This window comes from Lithobates pipiens, unplaced genomic scaffold (assembly GCF_037356315.1).
Source record: "Lithobates pipiens isolate NorthernLeopardFrog02 unplaced genomic scaffold, aLitPip1_a1.2 Scaffold_23, whole genome shotgun sequence".
Lineage (NCBI taxonomy): Eukaryota > Metazoa > Chordata > Amphibia > Anura > Ranidae > Lithobates > Lithobates pipiens.
The window spans coordinates 217912595-217928420 of NW_027507785.1; the positions used below are offsets into that span (position 1 = coordinate 217912595).

The 15826-nt window shown below is 41.5% G+C and overlaps 1 protein-coding gene across 2 annotated transcripts in view; it reads left to right on the top strand.

Annotated features, from left to right (window-relative positions):
* RWDD3 (RWD domain containing 3) overlaps positions 1–11160 on the top strand; it is a 30025-nt gene extending 18865 nt beyond the window's left edge. For both annotated transcript variants that reach the window (XM_077452866.1, XM_077452867.1), the window contains exons 3-4: positions 8853–8968; positions 10784–11160. In XM_077452866.1, the coding sequence (XP_077308992.1) occupies positions 8853–8968; positions 10784–10895 (228 nt within the window). In that variant the 3' untranslated portion in view covers positions 10896–11160. The remainder of the gene's footprint in view (positions 1–8852; positions 8969–10783) is intronic.
* Positions 11161–15826: the final 4666 nt, after the last annotated feature.

Sequence of the window (15826 nt, forward strand, 5' to 3'; positions counted from 1 at the left end):
AGATATAGATAGATATATAGATATATAGATAGAGATATGGATTGTCAACTCATTAATTTAATTATTCCCCCCACTCAAATTTGGTTCATGTGTTGTATACTTAGTAATTAGTCCCCCCCCCCCACCCCACTTACCCACCTAATTTATGTCCCCTGGTCCATCAGAGGGCTGATTAATCTGTGAATTGGTCCGCCTACTTTTATTATTTTTTTTTTTTTTTTTTTGGTGTCTTTTTTTTTTCTTTAAATGTTTTTTTGTTTTGTGTCATTTTTTTTTTCTTTAAATGTGTTTTTTTTTTTTTTTTTTGTGTCATTTTTTTTTTTAGCTTTTTACCTTTTTTGTGTATACACCCTGTGTGGAGAGAGAGAGAGATATATAGAGAGAGATATATAGAGAGAGATATATAGAGAGAGATATATAGAGAGAGATATATAGAGAGACGTATATAGAGAGACGTATATAGAGAGACGTATATAGAGAGACGTATATAGAGAGACGTATATAGAGAGACGTATATAGAGAGACGTATATAGAGAGACGTATATAGAGAGACGTATATAGAGAGACGTATATAGAGAGAGATATGGATTGTCAACTCATTAATTATTCCCCCCACTCAAATTTGGTTCATGTGTTGTATACTTAGTAATTAGTCCCCACCCCACTCAAATTTGGTTCATGTGTTGTATACTTAGTAATTAGTCCCCACCCCACTCAAATTTGGTTCATGTGTTGTATACTTAGTAATTAGTCCCCACCCCACTCAAATTTGGTTCATGTGTTGTATACTTAGTAATTAGTCCCCACCCCACTCAAATTTGGTTCATGTGTTGTATACTTAGTAATTAGTCCCCCCCCCACCCCACTTACCCACCTAATTTATGTCCCCTGGTCCATCAGAGGGCTGATTAATCTGTGAATTGGTCCGCCTACTTTTTTTTTTTTTCTTGGCAGAAAACAAATTAGCAAGATTTCTGTTTAACTGTTGTTCCAAAATGTTTTTGAATTTTCTTTGTTATGAATTGTTTTTATTTAATGACTAATTTATTTATTTATTTTTGTTTCAGCTTCCTTCAACGCCACAGGAATGGCAGACTGTGGCTTCCCAGTTCGCTGCCCGTTGGGACTTCCCCAACTGCGGAGGGGCCATCGACGGGAAACATGTGAGGATTGTGCCCCCACCCCATTCGCGGTCCTACTATTGGAATTATAAGGGGTTCCATAGTGTGGAGCTAATGGCGGTGGTGTCGGCACAATGTGACTTCCTTTATGTGGATGTGGGGAAGAACGGCCGGATGTCTGACGGAGGAGTCTTTAGGCAGACCGAGTTCTGCCACCGTCTTACCACTGGTGGCCTGGACTTGCCACCAGATGCCGAAAATGTGGAGGGGCTCCCGTTTGTTTTTCTGGCTGATGAAGCGTTTGGTCTGAGTGAACATCTCATGAGACCCTTCCCCCAAAGGACCCTCACCCCGGAGAGGAGGATTTTTAATTACCGGCTGGCCAGAGCAAGAAGGGTTGTGGAGAGTGCCTTTGGCATTATGGCCAGCCGGTTCCGTCTGTTGCTGACAGCCATCAACCTGGCAGAATATAAACTCAACTATGTTATTCTGTGCTGCTGCATTCTTCACAATTTTTTAAGGAAATTTTCTGGTAACCAGTACCTGCAGCCTATTGGGCCTGAGGCCGGACTCAGGCTTCCAGAACTGACAGGGCTGGATCATGCCCTTCCTGGCTTAGCCCCCCAAACAGCACGTGAGGTGCGTGACCGCTATGTCAGCTATTTTAATGGTAGGGGGGCTATTCCAATGCCAGCTGACCAATAAAATTTTTTTTTTCTTGAAATATGTCTTGTCTGTTCAAATTTTTAAGTTTGGTTCTTGTTTGCTTTTCACGTTGCTTGTATCCTACATTGACCTAATTCAGGGATATGCAATTGGCCAACCTCCGGCTGGTGCAAAACTACAAGTCAATCATGCCTCTGGGTCTCATGCTTGTGGCTGTCAGTCTTGCTATGCTTCATGGGACTTGTAGTTCTGCAACAGCTGGATTTCCACTAATTGCATATTCCTGTCCTAGTGCATTTGTATAGCAAAGTGGTTTTTGACAATAGGAAATAAGGCCCTTTGTGACAGAAAACACAAAATGACTTTCCAAACTGGTATTGAGTATTGAAAGAAGTAGACACACATATTTTTTTTTTTTTTTTTTTTAATAGTGCACATTCCAACCAGTGCCTCTTATTTAGATCTTTTTATTTTTGTGTTTTTTTTTTTTTAATTCTTTTTTTTTTTTTTTTTTTTTGTGAAATTGGTTTTTAAAAAATAATTTTTTTATATATTTTTTTTGTTTTTCTAAATTCTTTTTTTTTTTTTTTTTTCTTTTTTTTTTGGTAAACATAGAAATATATCAAAAATGCAATTATCACAAAAATTTAAAATAATAAAATCTGATTTTTAACTATTTACATAAAACAAGGGGTAAAGCCAAATTTTGAAGATGCACACCAAAAATTGGTAATGTCAACATGTGCTATGTACCATCATGAGTGATCAATGGACGTGTTTGGTGTGTGCAATCCCTTCCTCTCTCATACTAGAAGGAGGAAGGGTTTGCAAACACCAAATGCGTCCATTGCGATCCTCTGATGGCACATAGCACATATTGACACACCGTGTGCATCTTCAAAATTTGGCCTCTAAAAAATCAACTAAAAACCTTAAAAACTTTTTGGCAAGGAAATGAAGGACATGATCGATTGTGTTTTAGGGGAAAAGGGGCTTATATTATCCCTAAAACATCGATCATGTCCTTCATTTCCTGCCTCATAGGGACCAGTTGTTGTTGAATGCCCTGGATTCGTTGTTGCGTGGCCAGGATTTGTTGTTGCATGGCCTGGATGTTGCTCTCCATTAAGTCGATCCTGGCATTCCAGGCCATGATCTGCCCTATCAGCCTCTGGGCACTGTCCGCTGAAAAGGGCTCCGCAGCTTCTCCTACCACCACCAGATCATCACCTAAAAACATGTGTAGATAAAAAATTGGTTAAAATATACAGCCATTAATTGTTTACCTTAAGCTGGGTTGTCAGACACTCACTTTCACTTTGTGGGGTGTGTAACTCCACCTGCTCTTCCTCCTCCACATCTAGCCCTGGGCTGGGCTCATCCAGTGGAGCTACGGAGCTTGGTCCAGCGGAGGATACCGAGCTTGGCTGCTCCCTCGAGGACACTGGGCTGGGCAGCTCCAATACTGATGCGGGGCTGGATGGCTCCATCACCGACACGGGGCTGGGGCTGGGGCTAATTGCCCAATCAGGCTGGCGAGGTCGGGGGGTCCTGGGCTGCTCCGCCTCTTGTCTGAGTCTTTGTTTCCCTATGAGAATGAAAAAAAAAAAAAAAAATAATACTTTTAAGCATAATGATATTTGAGTTCAGAAATTTGAATATGAAACATTGGTTTGAAGTAGTGTAAAATTATTAGCTGGTTATTACAAGATCCTAGTTTAATACATCCTTAAAATGACTTTTTTTTTAGTTAGGCTGTGTTCAGACTGCTGCGATGTGTGAACGCTGCAAATCTACTGTGGTTTCACGCATCGCATGCGGAGTTCGCACTGCCCTATGTGACCTGCTGGGAGTATCAGTGTAAAGTTTTATTGACACCTCCAAATTAGTTCTCATTTCACAGTGCAATCTTTAAACTCGGACAGGAATCGGACCACATGGTGTGAACACCCATGTGATCCGATTTGGCTGTGGACTAAAAAAAGGGCCATGTACAAGTTTGGTCCGGATGCGATGTAAATTCAGCCATACTACATGCATGGCTGAAATCGCATCACACAGAGATCACATGTGATTTGCACTGCAGTGCGGTGCAAATCACATTTGATCTCGTACATTGCAGCAATGTGAACCTAGCCTTTAACCAAACTGTGATACTGTATATCTTTTGTCCAAGTTTCACAGACGGACACACTCGAATCAACGCCTGGAGTACCTGTGTGTGATTATGTCAAAAATGTTCTATGAAGGCCCAAACTACACTTATAAAAGTTTCCTAGTCCAGATGTTGAACCAGCATTTTATCTATCTATCTATCTCATTTTTTTAATTGAGTCTACATTGCACTGAATAAATTTATGAAACTTTATTAAAAATTTATATCCTATAAACTGAGCGTGACAATTCAGTTTATCATGAACAATACAAAAAAAAAAAAAAAAACTAATTAAAATCTAATCCAACACCTGATAAATTTACACCATACACAAATTCATGCTATTTACGCCCACATATACGAACAACCATATGCGCCATATTTTCATAAACTACCTACACGAACGATTACGATCTAATCCGCCAGATTTACACCGCCTACACGAACGATTAATATAAATCCGCCAGTTTCAGTCACTATGTACATGAACGATTACGATCAAATCCGCCAGTCTTACATACATTATCTATACGTACGATTACGCTCAAATCCGCCAGTTCTACATACACTATCTACACGAACGATTACGATCTAATCCGCCAGATTTACACCGCCTACACGAACGATTAATATAAATCCGCCAGTTTCAGGCACTATCTACATGAACGATTACGATCAAATCCGCCAGTTTTACATACACTATCTACACGAACGATTACGATCAAATCAAACGATTATGTCCGACAGTCACGAGAAACGCGGAGTTTACTCACTTTTTTTCAGGACCTTTTTGATGCGGTCATATTGGTCCGGCTCCCTGGACTTGATGTCCGACCATCTTTTCCGCAGCTGGTCCTTTCCTCTTCGCACCCCAAATTTTGTCTCCAAGGCTGTGACCACCTCGTCCAAGATGGCGCTTTTCCTGATGTTCGGTTTTGGGTAAGGGCCATGTTCCCCATCATAGTCCTCCCTTTTAAGGATAGCCACCATCTCCACCATCTCTTCGAAGGCCATATTCGTGGCCTTGTATCTCCTCCTTGCTCCTGAAGCATGGGGCCCATGGCTTTCCTCCGCGCTGCTCACGCTGCTAATTGAACTTGCATCCGCCATTTTCTACTCTCATACACCCACAGCGGAAGGAGGGTAAAAGGGGCGGGGAAACACGGTCGCAAGGAACGTCAGGGGCGGGCGACGCAGGCGGAGCCTGAGCGCATGCGCCGTATATAAAGCGTTACCACGAGGCCGTACGCTTGTCCGAACGGGAGCAGCGAGTGCTACACGCGACGGTAAGATAGTTATCATTTTATTTTCGGTTAATTTAAAGCCTGCGTTAGGGATATGCATATTGCATTTTATTCTTATTGATGTTTAATTGATTTCTATGTGGGTTGGTGGTTGAGTGGGCTTGGTGTTTTGTGTGGTAGTGTGGGGGTGGGTGTATAGGGGGTGGGGCTAGTGTGTGTGTGTGCGTGTGTGTGTGTGTGTGTGTGTGTGTGTGTGTGTGGGGGGGGGGGCAGTAGTGTGTGTAGAGTGTGTGTGTGGGGGGGGGGAGTGTTTGTGTGTGTGTGTGGGAGGGGTAGTGTGTATGTGGGAGGGGTAGTGTGTGTGTGTGTGTGTGTGTGTGTGTGTGTGTGTGTGTGGGGGGGGGGGGTAGCGTGTGTAGTAGTGTGTGTCTCGCCTACATTGTCACAATATAGTGTGCATTTGGTCTGACTTTTGCATTTTCTGAAAAAAAAAAAAAAAATGTATACTGCAGACCCCTTTAAAGAGGAGGCCTTCCTCTCCACCTTTCTAGATTTAGTGGAGTCCCACAGCAATCTGTGGGATACAAAACACCCCCAATATCCAATCCGTGCTGCCCGGAGGAAGACACTGGAGACAGTTTTGGCGTTTGTGAAAACCCGAGTCCCCCAGGCAGACACTGATTTTGTGAACAACAAAATTAAGAACCTGCGTAGCGCGTATAGGCGGGAGCAAAGAAAGATCCTAGAGTCCCAAACATCAGGATCAGCAGCAGGTCAGGTCTATGTACCTAAGCTGTGGTATTATGACAGGCTGCGTTTTCTGGATGACACGTCAGAAGCCAGGCCGTCACTTTCGACTCTTCCGTCTACCCTTCCCTCCGCCTCAGGTGAGCCATCCCTGGAAGATCCAGACCCTTCCTTGCTGGACGAGGTTGATGCGCCCAGCTGGAGCCAGGTATATTTTAGTTTCTAACGTTTGGATTGCTCAAATATTAATGATGTCAAGTTCAATGTTTGAATTGCTTCCAAATCTAGGATTTCATCACAAATTAAATTAGATAGAAGGATACAGTAGTTTACACAAATGTGGCTCAAATCTTAATGAACTGATGGAAAAATGATGGTGTCAAAATGATAGCCTTTTGTATTTCAAGACAAATGTATTTGCAAGTGAGAACAGTAAAATTGTTAGTGATTGATGATTTCTAAATATAGGCATATTTTAGTTATTGATTGCTTTGTTTTTTTACACAGGATGAGCTCACCCAGGAGGAGGCCGGGACCAGTGGTATGGAGGAGGAGGCCGGGACCAGCCACACGCAGGAGCTAGCTGGGCCCAGCAGGAGTAGGACTGAGAGCCAGGTCCCTCCCCTCCGCCTAGCCAGCAAAAGGCCCAGGAGGATGGGCCGTGCAGAGGAGGAGTCCTTGGTGCTGATACAGCGAGCCACACAGATTTTGTCCAAACCCCCCAATCCTGAGGAGGCCTATGCCACTTATCTGGCTAGCAAGCTCCAAGAAATGGACAAACCCCAAAGAAACATGTGTGAGGCAATCTTTTTTGATGCCATACAACTGGGTCTGAAGGGTGAGCTCACACCCACCACTAAGCTCTACAAAACAGACCCTACTGCTCCTCCTCCTCCTCCTCCTCCTCCCACAACTCCACCACCAGAGGCACAGCCTCCAGCGAAGCGTGGAGGGAAGGCTAGACGGAAGAGTCGCAAGTGACTGCCTGCCTTCAGTCTGCTCTGAAAGAAGACGCAGGCTGTTGTAGTACCACAGTCTGGGGACATAGATCTCATCTGCTGCTGTTCCTGGTCTTTGGGATTCTAGGACCTGGTTGTGCTCCCTATGTACATGCTACGCAGGTTCGGAATTTTGGTGTCCACTCACTTGATGTGTGCCTGGGGGACAAAAGGCTTCACAAACGTCAAAATTGTCTCCAGTGTTGCCTCCCTTTTGTTTTGTTTTTTTGGTTCTGAGGAAAAATAAAAATTTATTATTTCAAAAAAATCTTGTATGTTTTCTTTTTTTTTTTTTTATCAATATTTTTGTATAATTTTGGGTTAAAAAAACAAAGTTTATTTGTGAGTAGGCAGATACATGTCAAAAGACTCTGGGGGTTATTTACAAAACACATGTTCATGTAAATATGCTAACTTCAAGTGCAATTTTTAAAGCACTGCAAGTGCACTTGGAAGTGCATTCGCTGTAAATTTGAGGCTTAACATTTGAAATGAGGGGAAGCTCTGCTGATTTTGAACATGCAATCATGTGTAGGCTAAAATGCTGGTTTGGGTATCTATCTATCTATCTATCTATCTATCTATCTATCTATCTATCTATCTATCTATCTATCTATCTATCTATCTATCTATCTATCTCTACTTGCATAGTCCTGCTTGGCCCAAAAAAATGCAAGTCCATCTTGTTTCAAACCCCCCACCCAAAAAAAAAAAAACAATAGTAGTTCCAAAAATATATAGTAATAGATATTTTTTTTTTTTCTGAAATAAATAAATAAATATATATATATATATGTGTCTATCTTAAAAAAAAAAAAATTGACAATGCTAGTTCCAAAAATATATAGTAATAGATAAATTCTTTTTTTTTTTTCTGAAATATATATATATGTAATTTTTTTTTTTTTGGGTTGGTTTTTTTTTTTTTTTTTTATATAAATTGGGAATATATTTTTGCTATAATTGGAAGATTAATCATAGGATGAGGATGAATAAAAACATGTAGTATAACTCTGTGTGAATATAAGCAGCAAAGCTACTTCACTTTTCTTGCATTACGAAGAAGAAAAGAACGGGCTATATTAAAAAAAAACACAAAATTAGCAGCATGACGAATATGCTAGCTTCAATACGAACACTAGTTTTACAAGACCGAGCGCTTCCGCCCTGTAAATTCTTTCTGAGTATGCGCGGAACTTAGTTTGACGAACAAGCCTACACACGAGGGGACTGTTCGCTGAAACAAAGTTTCAGCGGACAGTTTTTCGGAAATTCCGAAAAACCTTGTTCAGCGGACTGTTCGCTGAAACTGTCCGCTGCAAGCCCACACACGGGCGGACTGTCCGCCGAAACACTGTTCAGCGGACAAAGTTGGGCGAACAGTCCCCGCGTGTGTACGCGGCCTCTGAGCTTAACCTGTTGCCAACCACTTAACACATGTGTGGCAGCAAAAGAGTGGGTTTTAAACCCCACATGCCACACCTTGGCTTCATTTGGTGGCCGATGTTTCTGTGTTGAGAGTGCGCTTATTGCGCCCTCCTAACACAGAGATCAAGCTAACAAAGACAGCTTGTGGTCTTCATTAACGATTGGTACTCGATTGTCGCATGATTGTCTGGGTAGGAAGTAGTTAATGGCTTGTTTTGTTGTTTGGGGACTTCATAGGTGAGATATTTTCAGAAGAGTTTTCATTTTGGACAAACAATTTTTTTTTAAAAAGCACCAAATTTTAAAGCGGATCTTGTACTAAATGGCAAGGTTTGCTTATTACATCAAGCCTCCCTCAACCATGTATTGTTGGTATAAAATAATACACCCGTGGAAAAAAAAAAGTTAGAACCCATACATACCTAGATTATACTCTCTTAAAATACCATGTTCAGTTTATAATTTATTTTTGTGTTTGGGGTCTGTCCTACAGGAGTATTTGGTCCTCCAAAAAAGCTGCAAGGTAGATGTGGACTCCAGTGGGAAGAAATGTAAAGAGAAAATGATCAGTGTTTTATGTGACGTTAAATTACCACAAGTGCGGAAGAGGTAATTTTCCCTACTGATAAACAGCTTTAGTTCTTTTAAAGGGACTATACATCTTAAATTTAAATGTATCTAGTGGTGCTATGAGAAGCACAGATAGATGAATGTTTTTAATAATGAATTCCAATGAGCATTGTGCACAACCAATTGGTATCCATTATATGAAAAGGTTCTAAGTTATGCCCTAAGCTGTCCAGAACAGGTTCTTATGGGGAATCTTTCCAAAGGGTTCACAGACAGCAATAAATACTTAATTTGGTGTTGGCCCCACCAGCAGCCTTTCATCTTAAGCCGGCTGGTTCGATAGTTGACAGCCATTTTGGCGGACTCTCATGATAAGTTCCTAGGGACCTGGCATCCCTGGATTGATCATGTTTATCCATCTAGAGCTGACCACTTTTTTTTACATATCTGATTCTAAGTTTGAGATCCCCCCCCAGCTTTTGAGATTCCCCCCCCCCCCCCGCTTTTTTATGCTCTTTTCTGATAGCACTTGATGCTCCCTATATCGGTAAAATTCATTGCCACCCCCCCCCCCCCCCCATTTATCAGTAAAAGTAATTTTACATCTCTGTCTCTATTAAAAAGATTTTCCTCAAGGCAGAAAAGAGCAGAGGGCTTTTCCACCTGAGTGTAGACTGTGTAAACCAGCAAACAGTATAAATATAATAATGCACTCACATGTAGTAGAGGAAGAGTCAGCATGTCATCTCCGGGTGGCTACAGCAGCGCTGTAGTCTTTCCCTTTATTTCAAAAGATTTCCTCACTTACCATCCCAATGACAGTGAGGTAAGGAAAACATTCCCAATGGGGCTACAGGATATAATAATAAAATCTAACAGAGGACCTTATCTCAGTGGTTGTCATCTTATGAGGCATAGGGGGCTTCAGCTGTGGCCCCTGACATCAACAAAGGACAGTACATAATATTTTAGTATACAGTATGTATTGCTAGAATGGAATGTCAGAAACTGCAAATCTAGGAAATGATGGTCATAAAATGTAGACTGGTTACAGATTTTGTTGTGATCTCTACTAGCCTCATATTACATGAGGCTAGTAGAGATCACTACTACTACCCCTTTACAAATCAAGGTTCTCACTCCCATTACAGACTGCTCAGGTCCATGGGCCGCAAAAGTACCAAAGGGTCGCAGGTCTGGCATCAAGGTTCTAACTCATATCCACTCTATTTGAAATAAAAAATAGTTCTGCCTTGTGTAACATTATGATTAACAAATATTTGACAGCCATTTTGGTGGACTCTCGTGATAAGTTCCTAGGGACCTGGCATCCCTGGATTGATCATGCATATCCATCTAGATCTGATCACTTGCTTTTACATATCCGATCCTAAGTTTGAGATTCCCCCTCCCCCCTTTTTTTCTGCTCTTTTCTGATTCTTCTTTTCTAATTTTTTTCTTAATGTCTGATTTATCGGTAAAGGTATAAGCCAGTTTAGGTGGCCAATTTAATAGAAGTAGTCTCTACCTTCTCTGCTGGAGATGCTCTGCTGCTATATACACCTGAGCCTTGATTTGACCACCTTGTGTTTTTAGCATTGAATCCTACATGACAGCCTTTAATTTCCTAGTTTGTCCTCTAATTGCATTTGTATATATATTTTTTTGTACTATCTTTGATTATGTCCTTACTATTTTATTTAGTGGATGTGTTTGTTCTCTATTTAGAATATTGACGTGGCCTCTGTTGGCTTTTTAATATGTACAGTTTGCTTACTGTCAATAAAAACTTTTGTAAAAGAAAAATAGTTTTGCCTGAAGTTTATCTTAAATTTGCATTTCCTCTCATTACAGACTTTCTACATTTGAAGTAAAGGTATATCCATCGGTTAGTGAATTGGAAAAAGAATTTGAAGCAACTGGACTCTCATCTGTTTTCACAGACTATGTACAAGGTATTTTATGAAGACTTGAAAAACGGGTCTGGACAGGCAGGAAACATCCATATCAAGATGTAAGCACAGCTACATAGATTTCTAGGAAGACGTATTATTGGAGTGATTTTCCTCGCTTCTGTTGATATTTCACTTGGAAACCTATTCAGATTTGTAAATTCATGGCAGAAGTTTAACTATACATGACAGGATATAATTTGTTGTCTGTACCATACATGTTCTCATATTTTTGCAGATTTGTCATCTTTTATTAAAGTTACGCTTGGTTACATGAAATGCTTTATTTTAGAAATTTACATATCCTCTACAATGACAGCTCTGCTCATTTCAAAGTTTTGTTTGATGTACAGTATTTTAACACATTGTTGAGGAGCATAAGTCCCAGACTTTAAAGAGACTTGCAAATTTGTCCATTCAGGGCAGAGTGACAATGTCTGCGTAAAGGGCCCCTAACCCACTGATACTCATGTATGTGACCTCTTCCCTTGTGAGGATGCTTGAATCTAGCAACCAGTAGCTACACCCAAGAACAGTCACATGAAAATGAAGTCACAGCTCCCCATAGCTTCCACCACCACTAAGGATTCTGACTCCTCCATGGGGGCAAGAGTCATTGCCAGTCAAAACACATTAAGCCTATGGAGAAGCCCTGCTCCACCTATCTCTGGATACGGAGATCAAGGTAAGTTGCCATGCAAAGTCAACTTTAGTTTGGCTCCACTTTCCTTGGCTGCTCGCCAAGAAGTCAATTCTCCCTCTGCACAATCTGTTGGTAATGTGTCTTACTTAACCACTTCCATACCACAGGTCATGATATGACGTTCAGATATCAGTGGTGATAGCTGAATGATGTCTACAGCTACAGGCATCATTCAGATATTGTTTTGCAGCCGGCGATTCCCTTCACTGTAAGAACAATTATAGCGGCTGTTCAGCTGCTTGCTCAATCTTACAGGCAGCAGGAGGGGACGGTAATTTTTTTTTTTTTTTGGGATTTCAGGCTCTCCAGCCTAGAGGAGAGATGTGGGGTCTTTTAGACCCCACACTCCTCTATAAAGAGGACCTGTCACACACCATTCCTATTACAAGGGATGTTTACATTCTTTGTAATAGGAATAAAAGTCATCAAAAAATGTATTTTTTTTTAAAGTGTAAAAATGAAAAAAAGTTTAAATAAAATAAACAATAAAAAAAATGCCCTCCCCATCCCCGCTTGCTCGCACACAGAAGTGAACGTATACGTAAGTCGCGTCCACACATGTAAGCGACGTTCAAACCACATATGTGGTATCACCGCAAACGGTGGAGCGAGAGCAAAAATTCTAGCACTAGACCTCCTCTGTAACCCTAAACATGTAACCTGTAAATCGCCAATGGAGATTTTAAAGTACCGAAGTTTGGCGCCATTCCATGAGTGTGCGCAACTTTAAAGCATGTTGACATGTTGGGTATCTGTTTACTCGGCGTAACGTCATCTGTCACATTATACAAACGAACTGACTTAACTGTTTTTTTATTTTTTATTCAGGAAAGTGATCCCCCCCCCAAAAAAAAAAAACGCGTTCTAAAAATTGCAAACACTGTGTGACATAAAAAGTTGCCATGACCTCCCTTTTATCCCCTAGGGCCTCTGCTGAAAAATATATATAATGTATGGGGGTTCTTGGTAATTTTCTAGCAAAAAAAGGTTTTTTACATGTAGGAGAGGAGTGCTGCAATTCGTGCGGCAAGGAAGAGGTTAAACGCTGGACAGATTTATAGCTAGGGCCAAGGAGCCTTGTGCAGATGTGGTGGATGCATTAGTGGCTCCACGAGCTCACTCCATTCAGATATATGCTTACCCACTCATAAAAATGTTGCTGCGACTACCACACCAGATGGAAGCCCAAAGAATTCTGGTGATCCTGTTGGATCTGGATTGGCTCCAGAGCTCGTGATAATTGAATCTTTTTAGTCTGGTAGTGGTGGCTCCTTGGCATCTACTGCTTTGAGAAGACCTTTTTCTCAAGGGCCTGTTTGTATCCTGCTTTACAGCTGCTGTTAACGTGTAATTAGCAGTTAGCAGTTAATGCGTAATTCCAACCTAACACTAGCTAGACCTAAAAATGTTCTCTCCCCTGTCCTGCTACCTATCCTTCCTAACCTCCAAACTGGCAAAATGGTCTTGCAAGCCTTTATTTTTTGTCTTTTATGAGGAAAGGGTTGTGCTGCATCCTAGATTCCCTTTCTTGCCTATAATGGCATCAGCTTTCCACTTAAAAGAAGACATTGTGCTTCCCTCACTTTGTTGGAATACAAGTAAGTTGCCTTACATTCTTTAGATGTAGTCAGGATAATTAGGGTACATTTGAAGGCTGTGTCTGGCTGGCCAACATCAGGGGCTGCCCCCTGGGCTGTTTTTTTGATTTAAAAATGTACCCCACTCCTGCATGTCCCAATCCAACATATCACTATTACATCATGTGCAAACACAAACAAGGACACATCACCAAAAAAGGTGACATTTTGTGTCCATCAATGAACGCAGAGAAATAAAAAATAATCAATTTTTAAATACTGCTATCTGCTTTGCCACTCCCGTGTTCTATGCTGGCATAACTGAGTAACAGCCACACCCCTCATTATGAGTGCACACACACAGACTTGCATTTCAGAGGCAGAGAGGAGGGGTGTTTAACTCCTTCTTAGTGCTGGTTACTGGATGCACTAGGTCCAATTCTGGTGTCTACTGAACTGCAAAGTCATCTTTAGACAACCTCTACAACTGCTGAAACAGGAATATGAAGGTACACGTATGCTAGGTACACACGTGCCGAAAACTGTAGGTTCCGCAGTTACCAGGCGACTTTTGGCCCATGTGTACAGCTCCTCATCTGACAGAAGCTGGTCTCATAACCAGCTTTTGTCGAATGAGCATGCTGGAAAACCATCAGCCGACTGGCATCTAATCAACACTTGCAGCCACCTTTCCAGGGGCATATGTGTCCTACCTTACCTCTGTTCCAGCCATTGCAGCCTTTGTAATTGTCTTTGGCATTCAATACTTTCAGGAGTGTTAAATGCCCATGTCCCCTGCCATACGCTGTGGTTTCTTCTATCAACCCCTATGTCACTGCTGAGTCCAGTAATGATGTAGGGGTTGAAGGAAGGAAGCACTGCACATGTTGGCGAGGGGCACAGTCACCCGACATGCCCAGAAGTGTTGAACTTCGAAGACATTTACGAAGGCTGCAGGGCTGGAACAAAGGGGAGGTATCAGACACAAGTCTCTGGAGGGATGATTATATTATACTCCTTTTCTTCTGGGAAAACTGGTGGTTTCATTTAGTTGGAGATCTAATACATGGTCTTTAAAAAGTTGTGAGTGCTGTTACTGGTTCTTACCGGTGTTTAAAGGGGTTGTAAAGGTAAATGTTTTTTTCACCTTAATGCATTCTATATATTAAGGTGAAAAAACATCTCACACTGCCGGCGCCCCCAGTTCCCCTGTTTTACTTACCTGACCCCTCGAAAATCCCGCGCTCGCCCCCGCCGTCCTCTTCACCGCTCAGCCTGGCCGCTGATTGGCTGGAGTGGATGGATTGAAAGCAGTGCAGCCATTGGCTCGCGCTGCTGTCAATCACATCCAATGACGCAGCGCGCCGGGGCCGTGTGATACAGCCAGCGGCTATAGCCGCTGGCTGTATCACGGGAGCGTGCCCGCAGGTGCTTCTCACCATGCGAGAAAGCTCGCATGAACGTGAGAAGTACCTGCGGGAGGAAGCAGAGACAGCCGCCGAGGGACCCCAGAAGAGCAGGTTTGGGGCCACTCTGTGCAAAACGAGCTGCACAGTGGAGGTAAGAATAACATGTTTGTTATTTAAAAAAAAAAAAAAAAAAAAAATTATTTTACAATCCCTTTAAGGCTTAAAGGCTCATTAGGTGGCACTCCATATGGCTTACTGAAAACCTTGAGCATCATGAATAGACATAATAGTATCTTTCTCCTCTGTTATTGAGACTATACAGAGGAAACTGTGCTGCACAGACAGTCCAGTGAGTATGTTTCTAAAATCCAATTGAGACCATCTGAAATAATATACACTTTAATCCTTCATATCTCTTAACAAGTATCCATTGACATTGTTTTCCCTGCTGAATGACTGTCAGTTTGTTTAAGAAAAAACATATCTACAATATCTAAAAAAAATGAGAGTTTGGAGTTAGTGAAAGCTACAATTCCAGGATGGACTATAGATTTTCTGCTTACTCTAGCATACTTTAATAACCTTATACTTGGCAGGTGATATGAGTACAGTTTGTCGGCTCTTGAAAAGGAACATAAAAGAAAAGGTCCTTCTTTTATTTTATCAAATATAGGGTTTTAACCTTGCAGAGAATCTGTGTATGAAAAGAATTAATAAACAATCTCATGTTGAGGTGAAAGAAATAGTACTGAAGAAAAGAAACACTGCTCAAAAAATACTGGATGTATACGTGTATGTATAAATATATACCTGCGAAACATGTCTGTTTTTGAACAGTAAAAGGGTAAAAAAGAAAATCTAAAAAAGGATCTCTACTGTTTACACCTATTTATTCTCAACTGTCACTAAAGGAATTAGAGGTGCTAGCAGATATAAAGTGCAGGTGCCTGAAGCTGCCAGGACATACCTGTAGCAGCTTTAATTGCCTCCTGCATACCCAAAGGGTTAATTACTGGACAATAATGGGATGCCTAGCCAATAGGCTGTTCTGATTCAGAATAGCCTGGGATTCAGCAATGCAGTAAACAATTAAAGTTGCAAGTTGCTGTAGGTACTGAATGTACAGGCATGCCTAGCTTTTTGGTCCTACAAATGGTATCTGATAATTGCTTAGTCCTCAGTGCCCCTGGTAGTGTACCTGTGTCCTCATATGTGGTTCAGCAGCACAACATTGTACCATAAATATCTGTTCTCCC